Raw genomic sequence first — 19,239 nt, 5'->3', positions numbered from 1 at the left:
AGAGAAATGATTGAAGCTGATAAGTGGGGAGCAACATTGCAGCCCTTGTATGTCTGGAGAGCACATGCTTCTGCCCTGTACATGCTTGTCCAAATAGGCTGTCCTTCGGAGAGCCTCAGCTCTCCTTGTTAACTGTTTTATACTGAGTTATTACATTATTCATAGTAAATTGTATATTCTATGACAGTAATATGCATCTGTATAAAATAACATTTTCTGCATATTCCAAACATTATCACATATAACAAATTGCTAACTAGCCCAATGAGTATAAGTGACTATTCAAATGTTATATTTCCACAAATTTACATTCCTGAATGATTTCTTGGACCTTATTGTCACTTTTCAGAATGACCGTAGATTTTAGGACCGAGTTTGCTAACTTTCCTGGACTAACATAAAATGATGAAGTATAACTATTTTTGTCTGTTTCAACCCACAAATCTCCAAAGACTTTAACATTTTATCATCTTTTCTATCACCCTTTGCCCCATTTTTTTTGGTAATATCTTAGATCATCTTATATTCCTTATATTTACTCTATCATGGACTTGGCTTTTGTTTTAGTGAAATGCTGTGCATCATGTAAACATAACTTCACTGTGGACACCGTGACTACCTGCAGTCTGTGAGCAGGGCAGGGAAGGGGTTTGTGGCCCTTGTTTTCAAACTCTGGCTTGCCCTCTTCACAGCATGTCTTATCCCACAGCCCTGAGCCCACTGGTTTACTTTCTGTAGAGAATAGGAGATGGAGGGAGCACCATAGTACCAACCTATGTAGACTTTATATCAGTCCCCCGTTTTCAGCCCCAATTTCCGTGCTCCTCTGTACTTCTGAGGCAGGAGCTTCTTGGTATTTTTGTGGAATCCATTGTGTCCTCCTGTCAGTGGTAGTTGGTAAGCTGATGGACTGAGTCTTGTCCACTTTTTCTGTTTCTCATCTTTTAGGAATTTCTTGATATTTCTATCTGCTTTTTTTCTTTTCTCCTACTCTCTTTTAGTCATTTTTGAGGGCATTGCAGCAGGAAGGGAAGAAAAGTGCATGTGTTCAGTCCACCATTTTTAACCCAAAGCTCCTAAAACCATTTTTAACTCATTTATTTAACATCAGCTCCTCAAAAGTGAAATAAGAAGACTGGAAAGAAATCAGGAACGAGAAAAGTCTGTAGCTAACCTGGAGTACTTGAAGAATGTCTTGCTCCAATTCATTTTCCTGAAACCAGGTAGTGAGAAAGAAAGACTGCTTCCTGTTATAGATACAATGCTGCAGCTCAGCCCTGAAGAAAAGGGAAAACTTGCTGCAATTGCTCAAGGTATGTGAAGGAAAGTATTAGAACTTCTGTTTCATAACTTACACTAAATGCTGGCCTTGTGGATGAGACTTTGTGTGTGCTCTTACAATCTTTTTCATGACACTATGACTTAAAATATGAGTTCTATCATATGTGTAACCTGTGACTAGATTTGAAAAGGTAACATTATGTAATTTTAAGATGCATCAAAATACAATACAGTGTTTAGTTAGATCTTTTGAATAGTGGACTTGTAATTCTAGCATTGAATTCTATCAAAGAATGTGGTTTTATTTTATATCATACTTTTTTTTTAACTTGTGTTGGTTTAGTCTTTCTTGCTTCATGTCCACCTTTACCTCTTCTCCCCCAAAGAGTCTCAAGGCAGCAATGATATGGCTCAACACTTGGTCCATATCATACCCAACAGTCTATTTCTTAAGGAACATTCAGCTTTAAAGCTGTCCTGTGTTTGGAGTTTAGATTTTCTATCAAATAGATTTAATACTGTGATTTCATTAACTCCTTTAAAATGATGCACATACAGCTGCTGTAGTTACCTGACTTAAGACTGCGTCTTAAGGATCATGGTTTAATTTTTGTTAGTTTCAAATGTTTTTATCACTGACCCTTTCAAGCATGCAGGCAGAATACTGTCATGTCCCTTATAGTTCTCAGTCATCTTTAACAGTTTTCAACTCATGGTCAGACTTCTTTTGACAGGGGAAGAGCAGAGCTAGAGATTTAAACAAGTTCCACACATCATATGATTTCCCCAGCAAATATTTGCTGTGTATTGGACCCCTCTGCTGTCTACACCAAGTTCACCCTCAGTGTTCCCATTATCACAGATGTCTTTCTACACCATCCCAAATAGGGCTCACACACTGCATCTGGTTGATGTCCCTTAAGCTCTGTCTTATTGTTATTATCTATAGTATTTCCATGTTCTTTTTTGTAGTATGTCGATTATTATTTGAAGAAACTGGTCATTTGTCCTACAGAAGCTCAGTTCTGAATTTGGCACTTGGAGATAGCATTTAACTGATTCCATTATTGCCTATAAATAGGAAGTTAGATCTCTGATTAGATCCAGGTGTAAATGGGTGGGGTGGGAAACAAAAAATACCTCATAGGTAATGTTATATAATTTCTGAGACATCGTGTCAGTAAGCCCGGAATGTCCAGTGTCCCACTTTTGACTGGTTTACCTCATGTTGGTGCTCTTTAACATGTTCTTCTATTCCCTTTAAGTCCTGATTAAACTGGTAATGCTGGAGAGTGGTGCTCAAAATTGACCAGGTATCAGAATCATCTGGTGCAATGATTAAAACTCAGATTGCTGGACACCCCCCTCCCCACCAAGTTTCTGATTCAATAGATTCAAGAGTTCACATTTTTAACAAGTTCCCAGATGATACTGATGCTCTGGGGACCTGGTCTGGTGACCATACCTTGAGAACCCCTGATCTAGAGGACTGATATGATTCGGGGTTTGTTGTTTGTTTGTTTGTTTGTTTGTTTGTTTGTTTGGTTTTGGTTTTGCAGAAATACTTCATACATAGTGCTGATTGTTTCTTTTAAAATGTTGTCTTACAATATATCTGAGTAATGATGAGGGAGGAAGATTCTCAAGTAACCTCAGTTCTGCTAATTGTAGGGCACATTACCTTAGCTACAATTGTATTTTTGTCACAAGAACCAAAATAAGAATACATAATGTACATTTTTTGTAATTTAGTTATTCTGATAATAAATTTGCTTTTATATATTACTTTTTGTTTATTCTACCAAAGTTAAAACTATTTTTTTCATTGTAAAATTAACCAGGACTTTAGGAATGACATGTGTATTTTTAAATTAAAACATACTTCAATGAAATGATCTCAAAATACTTAGCATATCTAACAGTCTCTTTTAAGGCCCAGATATTTAATGTTATGTAGGTGTTACATTCAAGTGGCTCCTGTAAGTTGAGGGCCTGTTGATTAAAAGATCTCAAAAAGACTAACTTAAGGGTTCTGATAACACAGATGTTAGTGATCATCCCAACAGGGTATATATAAGAAGTTCATTAGAAACCCAGAACTCTAATACAGGTTTTTTGCTAAGTCCTGTAAACGTATACGAAAATTCCCTAAACTACTATACGTTATAAAGATTATTCACTTATCTCTTATCTATGTGAACAAACAAAAGAAAACTTATAAAAATTGAATTAAAAACAGCTGTAGTCTGGCAGCAGCTAGAGATACAGCTTAAGCGAGAATTATTAAACTGGAAGATGGGTCAGAAGGAATCATTCAGAATTCAGCATGGAAACACAATGGAGGGAAAAAAACCAGAAAAGTAATAGATGTAGAGGATAGAATGAAGACATCTAACATATATTTAATAATTGAAGTTCTAGAAGGAGAGGACAGGAAAGAATGAGGTAGAGATGGTATTGAAGAGAGTGGCTAAAAATTTTTCAGAGCTGCTGAAGGACATCCCTCCACACATTTGAAAAATCTCAATACAATTTCAAGTAGGATAAATAAAAGGAAGTGTACCTCTTCACATAAAAGTGAAAATGCCCACTAAAAGAATAGAGAAAAGTCTCAAAAGAAGACCCATTACCTCATTACCTTTAAAGAAGTGATAGGCTCACAGTGTACTTTTCCGTGATTGGTGGAGTACTGTCTTTCGCATGCTATAAGATATAAATGTGAACCTTGGGGCAGCTGGGTGGCTCAGTCAGTTAAGCGTCCAACTTCAGCTCAGGTCATGATGTTACAGTTCATGAGTTCAAGCCCCGCGTCAGGCTGTCTGCTGTCAGTGCAGAGTCAGCTTCCAATCCTCTGTTCACCTCTCTGCCCTTCCCCTGCTCCTGCGCATACATGCACTCTCAAAAATAAACATTAAAAAAAAAAACAATAACTGTGAACCTTGAGAAAATATTTCTCAAGATCTTTTCTGATAGAAACTTCCAAGAATTCACCTCCATTGGAAATGCTCAACTATGTACTTCATGTATAAGGAAAAGTTAAGTGGAAGGTCGGAGATACAAGAAGGAATGCCATGCACAGGAAACCTGTCACCACACTACGGAAAAGGGTCCTGGGCCCCACCAGCCAGACCAAGGACATTTACCAAGACTTGGAAACAATAGACCACGTTACAGATGTCCGGAGTACCAGAAGAGAGGGTCTGAGGGCTGCTCTTCCTGACAGTGAAAGGAATGGGACCATAAGAGCAAAGAACACAAGTACCTCTTGCCCCCTTCATCTCCTTTGAAGCAGGGTTTATACTCTGATTTTGTGTAGAGATTATACCAATATTTTTCATTCAGGTTGGTAATCACTAATGGATATTGAAATTAATTTGGTGAATCACATACAGAACATTTTTTTTAATTTGAGACAATGAGACAAACATCAGACTATCTTGAATCTGATAAGGGTAAGAATTGTTTCTTGAAGTTCCCTGGGTATATGTGTGAATGTTGGTTTCTGTCTGACTGTATCAGACAGACGTTTGCCTTTCTGTGCGTCTGGGTCACAAATATTTGAGAAACATTAACTTAGGGGATAAAGTAGGTTTTCTACCTCTGACAGGTGATGTCCAACTCCTTGTAATAAACACCCAATAAGGACCCAACTCGCCCCATGGGCAAGTGTCATTAGCTGCTCAAAGCTGCCTGTCACATCTCTACATAAGGCAAAACAACACAAAGTGCTATGTTAGTCCCCAAACAAGTAACATGAAGAAATACTGCTCAGTAGCATAGGTTGTTGCTCTGCATGTGGTGCAAATGTTAACTCCCCTGCTTCCCTCATGTTGGATCCCAGCACCATTCACAGGCTGCAGATTTCTCTTCTTCTTGAGCCACAACTTGAGGTAAGCAGGTTGTTGGTCATATCGTACTTCTCTTTGAAAGACTAGAATCTCAACTTGGCTGCTCAAGTAAGAGCGAAGGTTGCTTCTCTACATCTTTACTCCCCAACTAGGTTATAATTTGCAGAACTGTGTATTGTTCCTTACTGTACAGTGTTGCCAAAATCTAATACTGTATAGAAGTAAGTAAAGAGGAAAAATACCTAAAACTAATAGAAGAACCAATTTTACCTCAATTAAGAAAAAAAAAAAGAAAGAAAAAGAAAAAGGCTAACAATTCAATAGGAAAAAAGGTGAAGACCGTGAAGCTTTTTTGATCATCTCCAGACTGGCAGGAAGAGAACACTCACATACTCACTGTACGGGCCTGATGTGGTTTGAAGAGGACATAGAATTTTATCAGAAGAGAGCAATTACTCAGTGCAGGAGCAAATGCACCCTATCTCAGCCTTTCTGTGGTCCTTGTTTACCAGAGAAGAACAGCTGCCCCAGGGGTGCCTGGGTGGCTCATTTGGTTGAGCAGCCGGCTTCAGCTCAGGTCATGATTTCATGGCTTGTGAGTTCGAGCCCCGCGTCAGGCTCTGTGCTGACAGCTCAGAGCCTGGAGCCTGCTTCGGATCTATGTCTCCCTCTCTCTCTGCCCCTAACCCACTTGCATTCTGTCTCTGTCTCTCTCAAAAGTAAATAAACATTAAAAAAAAAAAAAAAAAAAGCTGCCCAGAACATTGTCTGCACGGGGCAGAGTCCTGCCAGATCTGAGACACAGATCAGGTCATGATCTCACAGTTTGGGGATTCCGGTCCCACGGCAGGATCTGTGCTGATGGTGTGGAGCCTGCTTGGGATTTCTCTCCGTCTCTCTCTGCCCCTCCCCACTCCCACTCTGTCTCTCTCTCTCTCAAAAATAAATATTTTTTTAAAGGTTAAATAATAATAAAATAAAGTTCCTCTATTTAAAATTTTGAAAATGCCTTTCTGCATGAGATCCACTTGTGATACATTATACATGCTTGAAAACACAGAATAGCATCTGGGAGAGAGTATACTGAATTTAATAGTCATCACTTTTGGGGAGAAGTGGGAAGGTGGCAAAGGACATGTAATAAGAAGAGGGGTTCACTTTTTTTAAGGTTGTAAAACTTGCAAATCATATATATTAATATTCAAGTCATAGTAAGAAGACAACAATAAAGGAGGCCTTGTCTGAAATTTTCTTGGAAGCCCAGAATTTTTCTGAATTTTAAGACAGGATTTGTTTGTGTTGATCATAAAAAAGATAAAAGGAAACTGGAACACTCAATACAAAATGATATAATCCCCTGGGAAAAGTTTGGCATTTTTTATAAAGTTAAACATACTTACTGTATAATAACAATCCCACTCAGAGGTATTTATCCAAGAGAAATGAAAGCCTTTGTTCCCACAACAAACTGCACAAACCTAGCCACTGAATGATACACTTTAAAAGGGTGAATCTTACAGTATGCAGATCATTTCTCAATAAATGATAAAATTAAAAACCCATGCACAAATGTTTTTAGCAGTTTTATTTTAAATTGGAAAAAAATAGAAACAGCTGATATCCTTCACTGGTAAATGAATAAAACAAACTAGTCTGGTACAGCCACACAGAGGAATCTACTCAGCAGTAAAAAGGAATGAACTACAGATACACACGGAACATGGACAATTCTCAAATGCATCCTCCTAAGTGAAAGGAACCAAACTCCAAAGATACACAATGTAATTAAATTTATGACTTTCTAGAAAAGGCAAAAAGGTAGGGATGGTGGTGTTATACCTAAAAAGGATGAATTTTACCATGAGTAAATCATACCTCAGTGTATTTGATTTTAAAATGATTACAGGGCACCTGGGTGGCTTGGTCGGTTAAGCGTCCACTTAGGCTCAGGTCATGATCTCACGGTCCGTGAGTTCGAGCCCCGCATCGGGCTCTGTGCTGACAGCTCAGAGCCTGGAGCCTGTTTCAGATTCTGTGTCTCCCTCTCTGCCCCTCCCCTGTTCATGCTCTGTCTCTCTCTGTCTCAAAAATAAATAAACGTTAAAAAAAATTTTTAAAAATGATTAAAAACAATGATTTTTTGTTTGTCTTGGTTTCATTTTGAGGTTTACCACAAAACTATTGGGTTTAGATTCTAAGTTATGTAAGGCTTCTGTTTTAAAAGAATGTAAAAATTCCCCTTATTGTAAATAATACTTAGTTGTGCTGGGGAGTTTATTTTGGAATTGTCTAATGGAGAAAGCAAATACTGAAAGTTCAAGAACATACTTGTAATGTCAAAGTATGGTATGAAAAGATTAATGCCTTTTTTTTTTCTTTTTTAACTTTCCAAAGGTGAGGAAGAAAATGCTTCTCGTTCCTCTGGCTGGGCATCCTATCTGCATAGTTGGTCTGGACTGCGATAGATTGACAGGAAAACATTATTTATTTACCAAATAGAATCCATTTGGCAAAAAAGTTTCACATACATTGCTGTCATTCTTTTGTCCAATAGTGTGTGTATATATTCACATCTACATATATTTATACATACCTATGTCAGATGTATTTTAAAAGTCTCCGCTTGAAGTAAAAGTATGAAGTAAGTACAGCAGCCTGAAGTGTTGATACCAGTCCACAGCCCTTTGACTCTGTGACCTCCCATGTGTGCTACCAGATGAAAACACCAAGAACAAAGTCACTCCCTTCTTCTGTAGAACCTCAGGACCCGCCTGTTTCTGGGCAGTACTGTGAATTTTGAAGTTAAATTTTGGTACAGTACCAACTGGAATTTAGGTTTTTAAAATAATGTTACAAGACTGTTTATTGCAAGATCAGACTTGCAGATGGATTATTATTATAAATTGTTAAAGAAAACTTGTTAATTAGAATATGAAGGAAAATACTTTATTGGTAAAGTTGACATGTTTATTAAGAGATTATAAAGCAAATATGTGCAGTTAATTATGAAACTAAAATACACTTTAATTACTTTAAAATGAACTGTCCTTTTTTTCCTCTAAAGTATATTATCTCAAAACTCATTATGTTGTTAGAGACTCTACCGTTGGCTGGTGTGACACGGAACATGAACGTAGGGGACCAAGCTCATTACCTCGGGGTGATTTCATGATGTCTCTCCAGGCTCTTGAGACTCATCCACTTTTAAGCCATGAATCTGTTTTGAGAATTCTTTCCATCTCCCCTAATAAAAACTTATCAGCACATTGACTCTGTTATTAGCATTGTATCTAATATGAGAGTGGTGCTTCCCGTGGCCCAGCAGACATGCCATTCCATGAACTCCATCACAAGGAGCTTCAGGAAGACACCTTAGAGGCCAGGGTCATGGTTCCACAGGTCTTGTGAATAACTTTAGGTGGTGGTGGTACCTGCCTTTGATTCCTCTGAGTATATTTTATAGACTAGATCAAAATTGTGTTCCTAAATCATAAATTTAAGAATTCCATTTTTAATATTTATTTGATGGAAAAATCACCACACAGTATGCTCTGTAGAGTTCTCTTAAGCCTTCCAATTTATACCCTAATTTTCAGTCTCAGCTGGTGAACTGACTTTATATTTTGGTTACTCAGAACATTTGTTTCCAATTTAATTTAACTGAAATTTGCTGCTGACATGTTGAGTTTGTTCTTTAAAGAATATCTCCTATTTCTGTCTTTCCTCCTGTTTTAGAAGAACAGACTTAACTAGTGAATGTATTAATGAAAATGCATCCATTTCAGAGCTGACTTTAAAAGTTTAGCTTTTTTACTTTATGAACTGTGAAGATGTGTATGCCAGCAGCATACTATGTAACTACTAGTATTTAAATAAATTTCACTTTAAGTCTAGGCCTTTTTGAAGTCTATATAAACTTGTTTTGAAATACAGTCTCTACTTATGAATGTAATAACAAAAATACCTTTTTGCATGATAAAATTATTACTTTGATTGCAAAAGTGATATTCTTTCATGGCTTCAGCAATGAGAGGAAATGTAATGATTATTTTAATATTTCTATTAAATATATTTAACTGCATATTATATTTTTATGCCTACTCTTTTTCTGTTAGACACTGTCTCTTTGGGGTTTTTTAGTCCATGAATTGGCATTGCAAATTCCTTCACTGCTTTCTTCAGACAGTTGGGACCTAGAATGTCATTTGCTTGAGAGAACTGACATTTTGGTGCATAAAGTGTAGCCATGATACCTTCCATGTCTGACATCTACCTTCCAGCTGGATCCGGGAGCCACATTTAGCCTTACTTTGGGCACCTCTCAAGTTCCAGCCTCCTCTGTGATGTAGGCCTCTCTTGTATACAGTGAGATTTGCTTATGCTCCAAGCTGTGTAAGATCAAGAATTATATTCCTTTAAACAAACTTTCACAATTACATTCCTTTAAACAAACTTTGGCAGAAGTATAATTGAATTGCTTACTAGCAAAGCTAAGGCTTGGAAAGACATGCAGCGTTTTGTGTTCTTTTTAAGCCCCATGTTAGCTAATGATGTCACTGGAAATACATAGTATTGAGGAATGTGAAATTTCCAATAAAGACACAATTTGGTATTTGGTGACACAAAAAAAGTACTCGTACTATGAGTAAGTTGGAATGTAGGTTGCAATTTGGTTTAAGACTAGTCTGTTTTGATTTGGTTATCTGAAAATCAGCTATTATTTCAAAATGAATACACACTAGGTAAAACAACCTGATACAACTTTGCAGGTGTCTTTGAGCTAATTTTTACCCATGAGTGTTAAAAAGGATTTGGTTATTTATGCATAAGTTATATATAGCAGAAAAATCTTTTCCTCCTGCATTCAAAATGTGATTACGTGGCCTTCAAATTGTTACTTTAAAAAAAATAGCAAGGTGCATATGAATAGAACACTGAATATTGTTCAATATTAATATGGTGAAGAAATAAGATTTCAGTTTCAATAATGTAGATGACCACCCCAGCTTCCCTTTGAGGTGAGCTCACTTAGAACCCATAGTGGTTACCGCTCCAAATGTCTGCCTAGACTTGAAGACGACAACAATCCTCTCCACCCCTGCCTCTCACTGGGAACTTTTGCCCCACCACCATACCAGGAGGCAACCATAGGCCCAACCAGAATCAACTGAACCAGGCACAGAGCCCTAACCCAGGCGAAATTGATTAGATTCAATGATGTGGATTTGGTACTACAGAGTCAAGTCCGCATTTCTGTGTAACTCGAATTATGACAAAGACAGGAGCTCTGGGAGGCCCAGAAAGAGCAAGGAAAGCTCACCTAGAAAGCACAAAGAAGGCTAAGCTGACAGGCAGAGGTAATACATATGGGGTGAGAACGTTGGGAGACTTCAATTCTGCTCTAATGCCTGAGACAGGTACAGTGGCTTCTAGACCATGTCCCTGCATCCTCAGCAAACTTCTACATGTGCTTCGAGAGTGACTATCAGGTGTCTGGAACACAGTGCAGTGACGAGAGGAGAAACTCTACACTTAGATCTGGACAGAATGTCCGCTTTACTATTGACTGGCTCGGGGCCCATTCTTGACAGTTCTGAGACCCCATCTGTTTATCTGCAAGAGGAAGACAACAAATTACACAATCGTGAGTTATTAAATGACATAATCACCCCAGCACAGAGTGGGCACTCCAATGTTAATTCCCCCTTTTGGAAGTTATCTTCCTACTTCCTCAGCCTGAAAAAAGGTTTACCAATTCACTTTTCTTTTTGTGCCCAGTCCTTACTTAAGTGCACGGCACATAACACTAAAGTGTGCTTAATGAGTAAGTTATTTAATTAATCAACAAGTGAATGTAACATTTACCTGCACATGCCTGTAATAATCACCTCTTGCTTGGGGCACCTGGATGACTCAGTTGGTTAAGCATCTGACTTTGGCTCAGGTCATGATCTCACAGTTCATGAGTTTGAGCACTGTGTCGGCTCTGCTCACCGCTAAGAGCCTGGAGCCTGCTTTGAATTCTGTGTCTCCCTCTCTCTCTGCCCCTTCCCCGCTCGTGCTCTGTCTCTCTCTCTTTCTCAAAAATAAACATTAAAAAAAATTTTTAATAAAAAAAATAATCACCTCTTGCTTTTTAGGAGCACCTAAAGGAAATATGTTTAATTTGTTTAGTTTTGATGATGAGTCTGTGTTTTAAAAGAATTACTTTTAAAACATGATGAAATATTTACAGTTGAAATCATATTTGATCCAAAGTATTATGGGAGGAGAAGAGTGGGTGAGGGTGACAGTGAAAGAGGATTGACAATGAGTTGAAAGTTGTTTTCTTATCTACTCATTTTCACTCAATGCACTCCATAAGCATACATCTTTTTTTTTTTCTGACATCACTTATACATTGTGTTTTGGTTTTTACACATTTGTTGAGATATAATTTACATATCATAAAATTCCCTTGTTGAAAGTGTACAATTCAATGGTTTTAGTACAGTTACGGGGTTGCAAAATCATCCCCATAATCTGAGTTTAGAAATTTTTATTACCCCCTAAAAGGAACTCCCTGCCCATTGGCAGTCACTCCTCCATTAGCCTACTTCAGTCCTTGACAACACTAATCTACTTCCTATCAAGTTGCCTATGATAGGCTTTTCATATAAATAGAATCATGTGTGTGATCTTCTGTGACTGACTTCTTTCACTTGGCATAATGTTTTCAAGGTCCTCTGCATTGTAGCATGCATCATCCCTTTTACTGCTGAAAACTAATCCCTTCTATGACATGTTATGTTTTATATATTCATCAGTTGGTAGGCATTTGAGTATTTCCAACTTCTAGCTATTAAGAATATTGCTGCTATGAAAATTTGCATACAAGATTTTGTGTGGATATACATTTTCAGTTCTCTTGTGTACATGTACATACCTTGGAGTGGAACTTTTTGCATCATATAGTAACTGTATGTTTATTTGTAGAACTGCCAAACTTTTCTAAAGGACTACTCCACTTTACAATCCCACCAACAAGGTATGGATTCATTTTCCCCACACCTTCATCAAAACTTATCTGTCTTTTTGAATATAGCCATCCTAGTGGATATGAAATGATATCTCACTGTGGTTTGATTTATATTTCCCTAATGACTAATGATGTTAAAAGTGTGTTTCAGGGCCCCTAAGTGGCTCAGTCGGTTATGCATCCAGCTCCTGATTTCGCCTTAGGTCATGATCTTAAGGTTCATGTCATGAGATAGACCCCTGCATTGAGCTTTGTGCTGACAGTGCAGAGCCTGCTTGGGATTCTCATTCTCTCTCTCTCTCTCTCTCTCTCAGAATAAATAAATATTTTTTTTAAAAAAGTGTGTTCCATGTGCTTTGTATTTCTTCTTCGGAAAAATGTCCTGTTTCAATTATTTGCCCATTTTAAAAATTGGATGATTTGTCTTTTTATTATTTAATTGTAAGTGTTCTTTACATACAACTTTATGTGATATACAGTTTTGGATATAAATCTCTTATCAGACATATTATTTTCAAATATTTCCCACCATTCTGTGGTTTGTCTTTTTACTTTCTTGATGACTCATTTGCAGCACAAAAGTTTTTCATTTTGATGAAGTCTCAATTTACCTACTTTTTGCTTATCCCCTGTACTTTTGATGTCAGATCCAAACTTCATTGCTTAATCCAACAATTACAAAGATTTATTCCTATGTTTTCTTAAAAGAGTGTTCTAGTTTTAGCTCTTACATTTAGGTCTCTGATTCGCTTTGAGTTAATCTTTTTAATATGATACAGGAAGGAGTCCAACTTCATTCTCTTGCATGTTGTCATCCATTTGTCCCAGCACTATTTATTGAAAACTTGGTCCTTTCCCTATTGAATTGTCATGGCATCTTTGTTGAAAATCATTTGCCATAAAAGTAAGGGTTTATATCTTAACTCTCAGTTCTAGTTCCTTGACCTGTATGTCTGCAGCTAGGCCCGTCCCACACAGTCTTAATTACTGCAGCTCTTCAGTAAGATTGAAAGGGGGAAGTGTGTTTCCTCAAACTTTACTCTTTCTTTTCAAGATTTTTTGTCTCTTCCAGATCCTTTGCATTTCCATATGAACTTTAGGATCAGTTTGTCTGTTCTGCAAAAACACAAATTGGGATTTTGATGGGGTTTATGTTGAGTCTATAAATCAATTTGGAAAACATTGCCTTCTTAACAATATTTAGTCTTCCAACCCATGAACATAGGGTATCTTTCCATTTCTTTGGATCTGCTTTAATTTCTTTTGACAATATTTTGTAGTTTTCAGTATACAAGTCTTGCATTTAAATGTTAAATTTATACCTAAATACTTCATTCCTTTTGATGCTATTGTAAATTGAATTGTTTTCTTAATTTCATTTTTGGATTGTTCATTGCTTATATATAGAAATCTAATTGATTTTCTGTATGCTGATCTTCTATCCTGTAACCACACTGAATTCTTTATTAGTTCCAGTAGCTATCTGTATGTGGATTCCACAGGAATATAGGTAACTATATTCCATAGATCATGTAATACACAAATAAAGATAGTTTTACCCCTTCCTTTCCTATTTTTATGCCTTTTATTTATTTTTTCCTGCCTAATCACCTGTCTAGAAACTCTAGCACAACGTCAAAGTGAAGTGACAAAAGAAGACATCCCTATCGTCCTGATGTTAGGAGGAAAGCATGCAGTCTTTCACCATTAAGTAGGATGTCAGCTGTGAGACTTTCATAGATGCCTTGTATCGGATTGAGAAAGTTTATTTCTATTCCTAGTTTGTTGAGTAATTGATCATGAAAGACTATTGGGTTTTGTCAAATAGTTTTTCAGTCTCTTTTGAGATAATCATGAAGGTTTGTCTTTTATTCTATTAATATGGTATATTACTACATGGATTGGCTTTTGGATATTAAACTAACCTTACATTCCTTGAAATAAGAGTTGAGATTTGAAGCTTAATAATGGAGGCTGGAGTATATACAGTAGTATTCTCACCATTTTTGTATGTGTTTGAAATTTTCCATAACAAAAAGTTACTAAAAATTTAAGAGTCCTTTTTTTAATTTGTCTGTTTTTTCTTTGTTCGTTCATTTGTTTTTGTTCTTAAATTCCACATATGAGTGAAATCATATGGGATTTTTTTCCTCTGGCTTATTTCACCAAGCATAATACCTTCTAGGTCTATCCATGTTGTTGCAAATGGCAAGATCTCATTTTTTTTATGCCTGAGGAATATTCCAGTGTGTGTGTGTGTGTGTGTGTGTGTGTTTGTGTATCACATCTCCTTTATTCATTTGTGGATGAACACTTTGGTTGCTTCCATATCTTGGCCAATGTAAATAATGCCGTAGTAACCACAGAGATGCAGAGAACAAACTGATGGTTATCAGAGAGGAGGTGGGAGGGGGTATTGGTTGAAACAGGTGATAGTGAATAAAGAGTACACTTATAACGATGAGCACTGAGTAATGTATAGAATTGTTGAATCATTGTATTATGCACCTGAAACTGATATAACACTGTTTGTTGGTTATATTTAAATTTTTTAAAACTTTTTTAAATGTTTAAGTTACTAAAAATTGAATAAAGAATAGAAAGTTCTTAGAGAATTAGTGAAATGTAAATAGGAAACTAGGAAGGCGGGGGGAGTCAATGTTAACTTTAGGAAACACTAAAAGGTGAATGACAAAGAAGATATAGTCATAGTACACTTTTGGCTCACTGGATAACAATATAAAGTCAAAACACTATTTGCAAAATATTAGAATGTTATATTGGAAGAATGGGTATGGGTGAAGTGAGGAGACACAAAGTTCCTAAATTCCCACCTCATGTAAAAGCAAATCAAAAAGATAAAAAATGGGACCCCTGGGTGGCTCAGTCAGTTAAGCATCCGACTCTTGACATCAGCTCAGTCATGACCTCATGGTTTGTGAATTCATGCCCCCCATTGGGCTCTGACCTGACACTGTGGAGCCTACAATTCTGTCTCTCTCTCTCTCTCTCTGCCCCTCTCCTGCTATCAAAATTAATAAAAATAAACCTAAAAAATCATAAAAAATGGATTTAACAAATCCATATATTATTTAGAAATATGAAAGTAAATACCAAGAGAAAAGTTGAAAGAGGTGAAAGTAGTACTTTTGGAGAGAGGGCCTTGGGTCAGAAAAGTAGAGCAAGGGATTCATGTTTTTCTTTTATAATCCTTTAAAATAAAACAAGTAAATGTTACATTTACATAATGAACAGGAATCCAAAGATACCAGAGATATTGCTCTAACACACATAGTTATAGACTGAATTGTGCCCCCCTCAAATCCACATGTGGAAGCCCTCCCCCACAATGTGACTGTATATGGAGATGAGGCCTGTAAAGAGGTAAGCTTAAATGAAGTATAAAGGTGGAAACCTAATCCAATAGGATGGGCGTCCTTATAGGAAGAGGAAGAGACGGGGGTTCACTCTCCTTCTCCCTGCGTTTACACACCAAGGAAAGACCAGGTGACGACATAGTGAAAAGGTGGATGTCTACAGGCGAGGAGGAATGCTCTCACCAGAAACCAAATCAGCCAGAACCTTGAAATTGGACTTCTGCCCTCCAGAACTGTGAGAAAATAGATTTCTGTTGTTTAAGCCACTCAGGCTGTGGTATTTTGTCATGGCAGCTGGAGCTGACCAATACACACATCAACACAGAATAGATGTTAAAGTTATATTTTTAGGATCTATAATTATTGCCTATTTTTTGTTGTACTTACTAAATCTGATCTTGGATAACAAATAATAGAAAACATCAATAATTAATGGATTATTAGGACTCATTATTTCTCAGGATAGTAAATGAATGGATTTTTGTGACTATTTTTCCTCCTATTTCAGTATGTAGTACTATATTAGTCCAGGTTCCCCAGAGAAACAGAACTAAGAAGTCCCATGATCTGCTTTCTGCAAACTGGAGAATCAGGAGAGCCAGTGATGTAATTTGCAGCCCAAATGCAGAAGACCAGTGCCCCAGCTAGCTCAAAGAAGGTAGAGAAAATGAGTTCTCCCTTACCCTGCCATTTGTTCTACTCTGGCCTCTGGTGGACTGGACGAGGCCCACCTACACTGGGGAGGGCCATCCTCCAATTCAAATGGTACTCTCATCCAGAAACACCCTCAAAACACACCAGAATAATATTTAAACAGATACATAAGCATCCGTGTCTCAGTCAAGATGACATAAAATTAACACTCACAACAACTATATGTAAAAATACTCCTAGAGACGCCTGCCTGGGTGGTGCAGTTGGTTAAGTATCCAGCTCTTGATTTCAGCTCAGGTCATGATGTCACAGTTCATGAGTTCATGCCCCGCATCCAGCTCTGTGCTGACAGCTCAGAGCCTAGAGCCTGCTTCAGATTCTGTGTCTCCCTCTCTCTCTGCCCCTCCCCCAGTTGTGGTTTCTCTCTCTCTCTCTCTCCCAAAAATAAATAAACAATAAATAGATAAAAAATTAAATATTTATAAAACTAATATAAATGACATTTGGATCATTCCTGTTACTGCTTTCCTAATTTGCAAAAGCAATTTAAAATGTAGTTTACCCATAATATTGCAAATTCTGTTAGTTATGTTCCTTGAATCTTTTATGATAACTTAAGAGAAAATATGTGTTTTTTGTTTGTATTTTGATCAACTTTTCTAAACATTGTGCTCACTCTTTCTTAACAGTGTTGTTGCTGGCTAGATACAGGGTTTGCTATCCTTTGGGGGCCTCATCAAGAACTGGCTATGTCTTTTTGCTCTTTTTCTTACTCCATTGGATTACCAGGTCACATTCCCTCAAGGAGCCCTTCAGTTTCACGTTCAGTATTTACTTTCATGAATTTTCCCAAGGAAAGGATCTATTCATTAAGTCTGAGCTCTCTGACTTTCTATATCTATATCCATCTACATCTATATCTATATCTATATCTATATCTATATCATCTATATCTATGTCTATATCTGTGTATATCTTTAGACTATATGTATAGTGTATATCTATAGCACTGATGTATTATTGTAGCTGCTTTGTGTGAGCATGGATGTGCTACTCATTGCACAGCTAGGTGGTGATAGAAGGCTAATGGAATAAAGATTGAGGATAGCTTGAAGTCCCACCACAGACTTGAAAAGGACTCTTTTTAACTGCTTAGAAAACTTATAAATGTGTAAAACAGTTAATAAGCCGATCAATGATCATACTGTGGTATACCAAGTTCTAGAAAGAGTTACCCTTTTGCAAGAGCACTGTTAATCACCATTGATTGCTTTTAGTGTCTTGTTTATACACAAAAGCACTACTTTTACTACTTCTCTTATAACCAAAGTAGACGCTAGGATTCAGACCCACTCTGAGGAACTTAACAGTTTATATTCACTTTAGTGCAGTTTAAGATTACAATAAGATACAAATCCCAAAAAACGAGATATAACTTTTTGCTGAGTATGGGTCTATGGTAGTCTATAGAACAATGTATCCTACACTGAGCATAATTAGAAAATCTCTACATTTGGTGGTATAATGTGATCCTATTATAAACTAAAAAGTCATGTTGAGTACTGGACATTGTCCAATGTTTAATTCATATGATTCATTCTGAGTTTCTGACTGAGATCATTCTCTCTGAGCTTGCATATTTCTCCTGGGACCCATAAAATATGCAGCTAACTTAATTTCATGACTGTACTATTTCTGCTTCCTTTCCTGGAAAAGCGGAAATCATTCAGATAAGCTTTCAAACTGCCTTATAGACAATGACTGAAATATTTTCAAAGGAATTCCGTTGTTCTAAAACTGCTCTGATACAGTAGCCACTAGTCACATGTGGATTTTTGAAAGATTAAAATGTGGTTATTTCAAATTGAGACATACTGTAAGTATAAAATACACACCAGATTTCAAAGACATATGAAAAAAATATAATAACGCATCTCATTTTAAAATGTTATAATGTGGGGCACCTGGGTGGCTCAGTCGGTTGAACATATGACTTTGGCTCAGCTCATGAGTTCAAACCCCACCTCAGCCTCTATGCTGACAACTCAGAGCCTGAGCCTGCTTCAGATTCTGTGTCTCCCTCTCTCTCTGCCCCTCCCCTGCTCGTGTTCTCTCAAAATAAATAAGCATTAATTTTTTTTAATTTTATCACGATTACATGCTGAAATTTCAAAATTGTGAACATATCGGTTTAAGTAAAATGTATTTTATTGGTAAAATATATTCTTAAAATTAATTTCACCTATTTCTATTTAGTTTTTATAATGTGACTACTAGATAATTTTTAAGTTACTTATAAGGATCTCATTTGTGGCTTATATTACATTTAGAACAATACTGTTCTAAAGAAACACTCTGTTAAGTCCTAAAATTAACTCCAAATGCCTTCTGGAATAAAGTGCTAACTGAGAGGCTTCCTTGAAATTCAATTTCTAAAAGCCAGCAAGCATGAGAAATACACTTTCTTCCTTCAGAAATATTCACTCTTCATCTCCAATTACATATTACTTGGGGGTTATTAAGGTCCTCTTTTAAAATGTGAATTGAAGAAGATTAGGCCAGGGTCATTTCCATCTTGGTATCAATTATATAATCAGATCATTAGATTGCTTTTTCTCTAAAACCTGGAAAGGATAAACTAGTCCAGAGAACTACAGGACTTTTTTGTAATGTGATTCATGAATTACAAACTAAAAGTCTCTCCTTCTCTTCCACAGTAGAGCACAGAGCACATGTGAAAGTTCTGTTAGACCTTAGAATAGTTAAAAATTCATAAACCTTGAAATAAGTGCAGGGTATAAAAATCATTGCATTTTACAAAACAAAATTTAAAACTGACTTTGAAAACTGCATAAAATAATGAAACATCCTCTCCCTGACTCTTTTGTCCAAATGATGAACTCTTTAAAGCAAAACTTAGTTGTCACTTCTGCTTTTAAAATGTTCCTGGCCTCACACCTCAACGTGGACATCTTCCTTTGGGAGCTCACTATGCCTTCTGCAGATATACAGCCCTTCATTACTTGCATGCATGTTTATGTTTGACCCTACATAATTGTAA

General features: G+C 36.8%; 1 protein-coding gene across 4 annotated transcripts in view; it reads left to right on the top strand.

Moving 5' to 3' along the window:
- Nucleotides 1-8,393, top strand: part of GCC2 (GRIP and coiled-coil domain containing 2) — a 71,833-nt gene extending 63,440 nt beyond the window's left edge. For 3 of the 4 annotated variants that reach the window (XM_049650135.1, XM_049650136.1, XM_049650138.1), the window contains 2 exons: nucleotides 1,112-1,313; nucleotides 8,225-8,393. In XM_049650135.1, the coding sequence (XP_049506092.1) occupies nucleotides 1,112-1,313; nucleotides 8,225-8,301 (279 nt within the window). In that variant the 3' untranslated portion in view covers nucleotides 8,302-8,393. Of the gene's footprint in view, nucleotides 1-1,111; nucleotides 1,314-7,523 lie in introns of all 4 variants that reach the window. The other variant, XM_049650134.1, reaches the window with a different exon arrangement.
- Nucleotides 8,394-19,239: the final 10,846 nt, after the last annotated feature.

The sequence above is a fragment of the Panthera uncia genome (assembly GCF_023721935.1).
Source record: "Panthera uncia isolate 11264 chromosome A3 unlocalized genomic scaffold, Puncia_PCG_1.0 HiC_scaffold_11, whole genome shotgun sequence".
Classification (NCBI taxonomy): domain Eukaryota; kingdom Metazoa; phylum Chordata; class Mammalia; order Carnivora; family Felidae; genus Panthera; species Panthera uncia.
Note: the sequence above shows the minus strand (reverse complement) of the source record. Positions and strands in the feature narration are given on the sequence as shown.